General features: G+C 33.4%; 2 protein-coding genes across 2 annotated transcripts; both read left to right on the forward strand.

Moving 5' to 3' along the window:
• Positions 1–220: 220 nt before the first annotated feature.
• LOC144852066 (uncharacterized) lies at positions 221–1,279 on the forward strand. The gene is made up of 3 exons (XM_078709759.1): positions 221–362; positions 616–759; positions 1,159–1,279. The coding sequence occupies exons 1-3, from the start codon at positions 279–281 to the stop codon at positions 1,264–1,266; spliced, it is 336 nt and encodes a 111-aa protein (XP_078565885.1). The 5' UTR covers positions 221–278; the 3' UTR covers positions 1,267–1,279.
• A 1-nt stretch (position 1,280) lies between these two features.
• On the forward strand, positions 1,281–10,607 carry LOC144852945 (uncharacterized). The gene is made up of 16 exons (XM_078711000.1): positions 1,281–1,354; positions 1,864–2,003; positions 2,233–2,433; positions 2,671–2,825; positions 3,272–3,401; positions 3,533–3,622; positions 4,065–4,157; positions 4,545–4,634; positions 4,908–5,060; positions 5,715–5,976; positions 6,352–6,521; positions 6,639–7,916; positions 8,158–8,256; positions 8,511–8,650; positions 8,783–8,987; positions 9,270–10,607. The coding sequence occupies exons 1-16, from the start codon at positions 1,281–1,283 to the stop codon at positions 9,497–9,499; spliced, it is 3,510 nt and encodes a 1,169-aa protein (XP_078567126.1). The 3' UTR covers positions 9,500–10,607.
• Positions 10,608–10,768: the final 161 nt, after the last annotated feature.

A 10,768-nucleotide genomic window follows, 5' to 3' on the forward strand; every position in this document is an offset into this window, starting at 1 on the left:
TTGTAGAATTATTAAAATTGAGAACAATGATTTTTATGATTGGATAAAAGAATTTAACACACTTTTTTTTTATCAGTGTGCATGTGAATGTGTTGATGGTTCATATGACATCATCGCACCAGATGGTAGTTGCCCATGTGAATGCACATGTCCTGACTGTCAGACTTACAATATTGGTTCAAACGGTTGTCCTTGTCCACCGATGCATGAGATATGCCCGCCATGTTTGGTTGGCGAAGTTCAACTTATTAAGAATTGTCTTTGTCAACGTGTACCAGATGACAAATGTGGAATTCCACCAACGTGTGTGGTTGGACGCCGAGGTGACCAATGTGGTAGACTGGATTGCCAACCATGCCAAGGTACTGTAATCTGTGGTTTCATTCAAATCAATCAATCTGTAGTTTATTCCATCATTAAAAATATAAAAACAATATACATAATAAATACATTACATTAAGTAGTAATTGAGATAATGGCTTTCGTTACTTCAAAGCTTATTAGGAACGTTTAAGTGTGAAGAGCATTGGACATACAGCAACACATTGAATCATTGTGTTTAATTTGGTCAAAAGAAGAAAAATACGCAAAATAATTGTAGGTCATTTTTCTCAGGCTGCTCTGGGAATGGTGTGTGTACTTCAGTACCAAATAGCTGTCAATCACAATGTCAGTGTAATCCGGCTTGGATGGGAGAATGCTGTGATACCAGAAGACCAGCTAGAACCGGTGGAGATCCGCATCTTGTTACATTGGACGGTAAAAACTTAAATTAGTATACCCGCTGAAAAGTATGTTCTGTTTCACTGCCTGTGTATCATGTTTACAAAGTTGTTGTAGCAAGCCAGGTTTGGTTTTAACTGATGAGAATTTGCTGTTTTCTGTTACTGCCAGTCATTCAATAAATCGTTCTAGTTCATAGCGCTATTTCAATGATCATTGCTCATTTCTGCTTCTATAAAGGTTAGGTGGTGTGCCTAATAATATCATTCCATCTTGTTTTGAGGATTTCTACTGCTTGATGCCTGAGATCTTGTTTGGGCTGATACTCATAGTCTTTCTTGAAAGGTGTCCAGTATTTGTGAGGCAATGCTAGAAAATTGAACCATTTTAAGATATTTAGTTTATATTTATCCTGTTGGTATCTGTTTATGGTAGGTCTGGAGTACGATTACTATGGAAACGGTGAGTTCTGGTTATGTAGAAGCATGGATAATGATTTTGGTATACAAGCAAGATTCTATGAAAGCCACAGATCTTCATTAACTGGAGGAATTTCCATGAAATTGAAGAACGATGTTTTGACAATTACTACACCACTTGTTGCAGATTTTGAAACATTTCCAATTCTTAGGTAGGTGATTTTTTCAACTATAATATACCGTACCAAAATAAAAATATGAGAAATTAACTAATAAAAATAATTGCTAATTGAATAACATAAGATGTGCGTGTACTAGGTTATGATGGTGAAACCATCTGAAAATCAGGGATATGTTTCTCCTTTCTTACTTTTCTCATCGTCAGCTGTTTAGCTTTGTACAGCCAAGAATGGCATTAAGACGGTTTACTGTCGAATAGTATAAAAGTAAATGAAAAGACTCCAAGACACTTATAACATCAGAATTAACAGTTTTTTTCACAACTTGACATTTTGACTTTGACGATCTTTTAATTGTTTAATTAACATAATAGTAGTGAATTTAGAGCAATTTTTACCAAGACTAAATACTGTCATAATTTTGTAACCTCTGTTGCAAATTTTCCAAAGTAAACATAATTTACTATTCACAATGTTCAGACCTCACCTACAATAAAACTTAAATTTAATAGTTTTATTTGTTATTGTTTATTTCAATCTAGACTAAATGGTGAATTACTGGATATTAGTACTAAGCAGAAAATACAACTAGCAAATTCAACAGTACTATTGGATGTACAGCTAAGAAACAGCAGTAATTCCTCAAGTCCTGTAATGATTTTAGCATTCGAATACCAATCAGGTGAAAATATCACTTAATAGTCATTTTGTTTTAACTAATTGTTTCACTTTTAAAAATGTTGGAAAATCCCGACCATGTACAGACAGCAGCAAGTACACCTTCAAACAAGGACCACAATTTCTTATGGAGGATTTTTCCATTTTGTAGTTTTAACTCTGTCAAAATGAAGGAACATGCCCACCTACCGCTACACTGTGAATAAGAAGAATATCTTGTGTCTTTCTTTCAGGTGTGTCAGTGGGCATCGAAGCACAGTTTAGCGAGACAATCAAGAGACTATATTTCAACACATTACTCACTCTCACAGCCAGCTTCATTGGAAAGACGGAAAGCCTTTGTGGGTTTATGGATGATGAGACAGACAACGATTTTCTTGGTTCGGATGGTGTCCTCTATCATTTGAATAATGTCACTAAATTTGTTGACACATGTAAGATGCATTAAATTTTAATGCAGCTTTAAGCAAATTGGCCTACATAACAATAGTTTTTGTGATTCCATAATATCGAATACACTGATAGGCCTACTATGTCAGTAGGCCTATCATAATTATTACAATTTGTAGTAAAATGGTGTAACTTTAAATCATACCATAATACAGTATTAAAGATGACTTACCTAGAATTACAAAAAAAACACCCTTTTCTCTTAAATTTTAAAATTATAGGGAAAATTGAGAGTTCTCATTCAAATGGTGGACTATATGGCTCTTGGTCGTGGAATTCATCCAATTTTCATTCTCAAGATGAGTTAGATAGTTCTTACACAAGGATATATGAACCAATTTATAGTCCAGATGACCTTGAGCAAGATATTTTAGAGGTGGGTCTATTCTTAACCATTTAGTAAATTTAAGAATTGCTATATCTTAAATGTGTTATTCTTGCTATTTGATACAGAAACGTCAATCTTGTTGCATTTCACAGAGTAAGATTTGGTAAAAGATAAAAATTGAAACAAGGCACCAATGAGGAAATTGTATGAAATATGAATGACACGTTGTAATATACAAATGTTTCGATTATCCTAAAACCAACCTGTAGGGTGCAAACCTTTTGTTTTACATTCGTTAATTGGAGATAATGTTTTAATTTGTTTAAATATTATTTGACTGTAAATGAAAGAGTTAATTGTGACAAATTGATTAACGTACTTACCAGACTCAATTCATAAACAATTATTTGCGATAAATGTGATTTATTAATTATCATTATACAATTAGGAAGTGTACAAATAGTAAAATGAGTTTCTATAACTTACTAACACAGATGGCAAGGGGCGTATGTTCTAAAACTTTACAAGACATCAATGAAAATGCTGCTCTTTTTAAGTCCTGTGTCTACGACGTTGCTGTTACAAATGATATATCATTCTCAAACCAGCAGTCACTACAAACTGGTAATATCAAGCCTATGATTTTTTTAAAATTTAAAACATAATTTATTTATAGATATGATAGGCTTAAATTACACAGAACAATGTGTATATTGTACGAATGATTAGATTAAATTGTATTTGTCTGTTTATAGGATGTCCACAGCAATGTTCAGGACGTGGAATATGCATCAATAACGTGTGTGAATGTTTAGCAGAATGGTCCGGAGAAAACTGTAAAAACGGTAAGCAACAGGACTGGCATTTATCAATCTTTTGAAGTTTTCATTATCAAACCCATTCATTTTAAGTTGTTCGCTTAGGTTATTTTGAAAACTAACTAAAGCAAAATTTGTTTCGTAAGTGTTCTCGATGTACTTGTATAAAGTAAAGATTTCGTCAGAGTACGGCAAAACATCTGACCAGTTAAAGCTAAATCGTTAACTTAAAACAAAGTTAAGTTGATTATTTTGCTAAGCAAAGAAATATCTTACCACAAGAAAAGAATGAAAATAAAGTTAATGACAACGATAACAGTAAATGAAAATTATTTAAATACACCTTTCAGGTTTATATGTCTTCTGTGATGTTTCTATGTCCACAAAATAAGATTGTATACTCATAATACTCATCAATGTTACAATAGCTGGAACATAAAATACTTTTTTTACGTTTTTATTTTTTTAGGAACATGTGTTTTGAATTGTGTAAACGGAGAGTGCGTATCTGGATTTTGTAGATGTAATGTTGGCTGGGAAGGTGATACGTGTGAAGAAAGAGGTACACATCATATTTTAATGCAGTGACGGCAGGCCTAATCATCAAACTGAATTGTAAAAAAATGAATGTTTAAATATTTTATAGTCAATTCAAGAAAAAAAATGAGGGCAATCATAACACAATAACCTTAAAATAGGAACATTGAAATTATTCAAGAAGTGTGTTAAATACAGGATCAATTATTCTAATTTTAATTAACAAGATCAACTTTTAATTCTAAAATTATTGGACTCGGATATTTGTGCTGTGAACGGACTATGTTTCAGCCTGTTTTAATTAGTAGTAGCTCCATTTGTCGGATGTACATCTTGTACATACAATTTCTGAAATTATGTTTTTGGTTTGGTCCCATGTTGATAAAAATATTAACGTTCCTTTTTCTTTTAGCCACTTGCTATAGTGTTAATAACTGTACAGACGAGAAGCACGGCGAATGCCTTACAACGGATGTATGTTTATGTCAAAAAGGTTTTATTGGTAAGCTTGTGCTCTTTCAATTCTGATATATTTATCATTTGTATTTACTACGTATACAAACATTAAGTCTCCAATTGAATAAATTTGAATTTAACTAAAAAGTGGTATCAATTAGCTGTGCAAATCGTCACAAGAGTCAATTCTCTTCAAGTATGTTCAAGCGAATGGAATTGGTGGGAGTATGTTTTGAAAAAGGGAATGTACTTTGCTGATCGATTGCTTAATTGAATCGTCAATTGGTTTATTTATTAAAAGCAAAAATGTTATTTTCAGGTGATGATTGCAGTATTATTCCAACATGTTATGCGGTGTCTAATTGCTCAAATAACGGAGTCTGTGTGGACTTTGATGTCTGTGACTGCGAGGAACAATGGACGTCTTCAGCATGTGATGTACTCTCTTGTCACAACGTTGACGGATGCTCTGGTAAGATCCTCAGAATCTTGTATTGTTGAACAGCACCCGGTTCTCGGTACTGTATCTAGGTTTCTCCATTATCAAAACCTTCCTGGTCCCACAAATAATACCAGATTGTCAGTGCTGTATCTCAATATACAACAATATTTGCCAAACATCGTAATACAGCATCTTTTCGTCTAGTATCATACAAAATAACCTAACTCTTACTTACCTTACACAATTGTGCACTTTTAATTGTCTGTCTACTTTTCTAATCATAACAACAATAGACACCAAAACATTTAGACTGTGTTTCCTCAGCTAAAAAAAAAAGAAATTATCGGTTAATGTTTAAACCAATAAAGTGCGCATGATCAGTTATTACCAAAACAGTCAGATGTCAATCACAACGCAACAATTTGTCTTCCAGGTCAAGCTTAAAAATTATCACATTTATCTGATAATTATCCGATTTGAATGAGATAATTATCGGTTAATTTTTCTCGAGTGGAATCTGTTAAACCCCGTTTCCATATGCAGTTTATCGGTTCATTTTTATCGGTTAATTTTTGGATGCGGAACACGGCCGTATATATAACAAAATAATAGTGACATTGGTACATTTTTAAATGTTCCTTAATTAACTGCCTATACTAAGTATCTTTATTATAATGATTTTAGGGAATGGTGTATGTGCCAGTTTTGATGTTTGCATGTGTAATAGCGGATGGACTGGCGAATCTTGTGCTTTGCCTGATTGTTCTAAACTGAACGACTGTAGTAACCAGGGGGAATGTACTGGACCAAATGAGTGTAGTTGTTATGTGGGGTATCAAGGAGATAATTGCACCGAATCAATTGACTGTATCGAATTAAACAACTGCAGTGGGAACGGAGTTTGTATTGAGGACAGCTCTTTGGATAATGGAACATTCTTTTGCGAGTAAGTTTAGCACAGGTAGCTGAGAGGTTGATTCAGAGCGTGTGGATAGCATAAGAAAGCGAACTGAAGTGATGTGGTCTCTTAATAATGTTAGCTCAGCTGTGCACCACCCCACCTTCCCTTTCCTTAAATCAAACTCTGATTCCCAGAGAGTAGACATAGTAGGTGTATTTAAAAAAAAAGAATCTAATTTTTGGTCGAGCCAAAAAGAGAAATACCATTTGATGCATACAACTTGCTGTGACTTAAACATCACAAAGTTATCATCAGTCGATTAACTGATACTCATTGGTTTGTAGTTCCAGTCAGTAAATTGAATGTACATGTGTCCAGTGGAATTTAAATTGAAAGATTGTTTCTTGTTTTCGTTTTCAGGTGTTTTAGTGGATATTCAGGCGTGAATTGCTCTGTGTTTTCATGTGAACAGATCAATAATTGTTCTGGACATGGGACTTGTATTGAATTCGACCTTTGTCAATGTGATATCAATTATACTGGCATTAATTGCTCTCTTCCTTCTTGTGAACATCTTGCTTTTTGTTCTGGTAAGTTTGAAACAAAAACACTTGGACTAATTGTTCATATGTACAATAACAATATGGGATATTGAGTTTTCAGAGCATTTTGAACAATAATTTATATTAATTTTATATTCATTGAAGGTAATGGTGTATGTATATCACATGACAAATGTGAGTGCTACTCTTCTTGGTCAGGTGACAAATGCGACATTGCATTTTGTAATGATGACTGCAATGGACGTGGAGATTGCGTTGCTGAAGAAACGTGTGAATGTTATATAGGTTATGAAGGTGATAGATGCCAAGAAGTTCAACAAGAAAATCTAAACCAACCTGTATTTGATGACGATGAGTTGAATGTCACGTTTTTTGAAAATCTTCCTATTGGAACTTTTCTGTTAGCTGTGCATGCGCGGGATAACGATACTGGGAAGAACGGAATTGTATCATATCGATTACTTCAGTCAGAGTACTCAAACCTTTTCTTGATAGATCAAGAAAGTGGAAATTTACTTACTGCTTGGGATTTTGATTATGAAACGCAAACCTCGGATATCTCACTCACAATAATTGCGGAAGATAATGGGTTCCCGCCGATGAGTGCATATGCTAATGTGAATTTAACGCTACTTGATCAAAATGATAACTGCCCTGTATTTCTAGATGATTATCCAGATATAACTATTCCTCTAAACATCAGTAATGCAACTGTCATTAGTAACATTTCAGTCGTAGACATGGATAGTGACGAAAATGGCTATGTTACGTTATCAATGAAGGTCGAAGGTGATGTGTCAAATTCTATTTTTACGTTATTGGACACTGGTGAAATATTGGTCACTGGCGATCTTCAGTCAGGACGATATGTTATCAAATTAATTGCATCAGACAATGCCCTTCAGCCGTGTAAAACTAATCAAGACTTTGCTGTTTACGTTCCATTTGTTCCAAATTATGATTCAACCACGCCGGTGTACACAACAGAAGATTCCAAAACAACTACCCTTGAAGATAATATTATCACAACACGTTATGTAACAACTGAACAAGAGCGTGAAATTACAACATCACAAGGAATTACAGTTAAAGATGTTGTGACAACACGTGACGTAACAACTGAGCAACAGCACAAAATTAAAACTTTGAGAGGAACTACAGGTAAAGACGATGTCACAACACTTGACATAACTGAACAGCAGCATAACATTATATCTACAAAAGGACCTGCGCTTAATGACATCACAACCTCACACTCAACAACTGCTGATACTAGGCCTATTACTTCACAGAGTCATCTAACCAAAATTCAACAAGAGCATACTTCCAGAGACGTGACAACCGATACGCCATCACCAAATCCAGAAGCTAAACTGGTTTCAACCGCTGAGAACAGTCGTTCGACACCAGATCTGACAGAAGGTAAGATTGTTCGAATTAGCAATCTTATCCGCTTATAGGAGTTGAATGTGTTTCAAATCGGGGTTGGTCGGGTTATAAAGCAATGGCAACCCGATTGGTTGTGAACAGATGAATTTCTATTACAGTATACTTTTTTTCTTGATTAATGATTAATCAGCTACTGTATATAGGCCTAATTCTCAATATTTAAGGTTGTGTTGTGTATTTAGCAATAGTTTGGAATATGTTGTGTTTTTTTCAGGTGACTGCACAACTGATGCTGATTGCAACAATGGCGCCAGTTGCTACATCGGTGTTTGTGCTTGTGTTTGCCCATATAGTGGCACAACATGTGATCAAGGTATAATAATAAATTGATTATAATGTCACCACTCCAACCTGATACATGGGCTCCTTAGATTCGTATTTATAATGCACAATAATGTAACAACCGTTTCAAAGTTTGCAATATCACAATCATAATTTTCCTTATTAATATATAATATGCGATGACCAGCATCATAAATTATATATTTTTATGCTCATCCATATTAAACCAAATTCTTAATTATCATATGCTACTAATCGTTTCAATATTCTAATATTATACTTTAGTTGGACAGTGTTTTGAGACGTCTATACGGGTAATTTACCTCCGATCCGTATTTGGTGATACTGAAGCCCAGTTTTCATATGAATTAGAAGATCCTTCTTCTGAGATGTTTCAAGATACATACACAGTGGCTAAGGATACTGTAAGTATCAGTGAGTCAAGGAATAGTGATTAAGGTAGATGCGGCCAAATCCATAGCCGGCTTTTTCAAATTCATATCTCCTCCGTTCTCAGAAGTTTTCTAGATTGTTATGTTTTTTTCTTTTTCACAAAGATGGAAACTGTTGCTGCAAACTCTGATGTTGTAAAAGAGATCAAAATCATTCGGTTTAAACAGGGAAGTCTACTTATGGACATGAGCTTAATAGCTGTATCTGGACAATCTGAAGAACAGATTAAGGACGAGTTCACACAGGCGCTTATGGCTACAGATAATGAAAATATTACGTTTGATCTTAAAACCATACAGGTTAAAGAAAGTATGTTTGAATTTTGTGTAACTTTCTTCTTTCTTTTTTTATATTATGTATTACTCGATTATTGCAATTTCATTTTGGCTTTGAATATTCTACTGTAGAGTGGAATGGTTAATGTTACATACATAATGTAAATTTGTTACATTTTACATAATGTAAAACAGGTTTTGGGTTTGTCGCACGTTCTCCTGCTTTATTTTTGGTTTAAGTGTGCATGCAAGAAATAATAAGTTAACTTCTTATCATAATATATTTTAATTATTGACAAACTATGTTTTTTTACAGTAAGTAATGAAGAAGAAGAATCAAATGTTTGGATTATTATCTTTATCGTGGCTTGCATTACATTTTTGAGTATTTTCATAATTTGCATAGCTGTTTGCACTATGTTCATTTTGAAAATGCAAGCCAGAAAAAATCAGTTGCGAGATATGACCATATCAAGACAGGGTTTCATCTACAGAGGAAAACACAAAGTGGAAAGTGATAATCTAAGAAAGCAGTGTAAAAAATAATAAGGTTTTCATAAGATCTCAAAAGGATGTCATTCAACGAGTAGGCATAATATTAGCTTAGGAAAATTTAAATAAGTACTGTGTACCTACTGTACCTATTTTTCTGAGACATTGACTATTTTATACGAGTTGACGTTACGTTACATAATTATTAGTAAATAGTTAAATATTATTATTAATTCACTTTTTATACCGTAAATCTTTTAATATTAACCCACACTCTAATAGTAACCCCCTTCTAATAGTAACCCACCTTATAAGTCAATCTATAATAATAACACACTACTCACTACTCTAATAGTAACCCATGGGGATTACTATTAGAGTCACAAAAACTGATGCAGCCGTAAAAATAAGGAGATAATGCATGTTGTGGGAGTGGGGGGAGGATTGAGTGTTTTTGAGTTTATAAAATAAAATTAGAGTTCAACCAAATTTGTTTATTACTGTTTTATTATTTTTCTATGAGTTGCTGACCGGAAAAGTTGGAAGTGGGTTATTATTTTCAGTTGCCTAACTTAAGATTAGTAATAATAACCCACTCTAATAGTAACCCCCCTTCCGATAACCCACCCTAAAAACTAATCAAAGAATAATAACCCAGGGTTACAATTAGAAGATTTACGGTATTTAATTATAGTATAGAAAGTAACACTAAACTTTGGAAAGGGTTGTTCCGATCAGTAGCCTAGACTATAAAATACTCATTAATTTGGCGTTATCTTTATTATTAGTGTACATACATCATCAATGTTGTACTACTAACCCGTTTTAAACGCATGCGAAAGGTTTAATGAAGCAGTTTAGTTTGATTATTTTACTGTGATTGATGTGTTTTTTTTTCTTGTGTATTATTTATTCAGAAAAAAAAAGAAAATTAATTTCTTTAACTTGTTAATATTTTACTTTAAACATGTTCTTTTAATGTTTAGCTTGGTTTAATATAATCATCAGAAAGTATAAAGGAAGAAAGTTCATTAGTGTTATTTGTTATGGTTGAATTGTTTTTGAATCTTGCTTTTATGTATACACAGTTGTACCATGGAGGTATAAAAATAGATATTTTTATACCTCCATGGTTGTACGGTATCAGGAAGTAGCCCATAATGTGCGGTAAATTGTAAAATAATTGACTAATGTTTTGCAACCTATATAATAAAAAAATAAATAAAAATTATAGTTTGGAATATTTATTACTGTTTCAGCCTCTAAGAAGTTAACCTCATTTTGGTATTCATTTAGCCAGCCCGAATTAAATTATTGGCAGTT

Source organism: Antedon bifida, chromosome 9 (genome assembly GCF_963402885.1).
Source record: "Antedon bifida chromosome 9, ecAntBifi1.1, whole genome shotgun sequence".
Lineage (NCBI taxonomy): Eukaryota > Metazoa > Echinodermata > Crinoidea > Comatulida > Antedonidae > Antedon > Antedon bifida.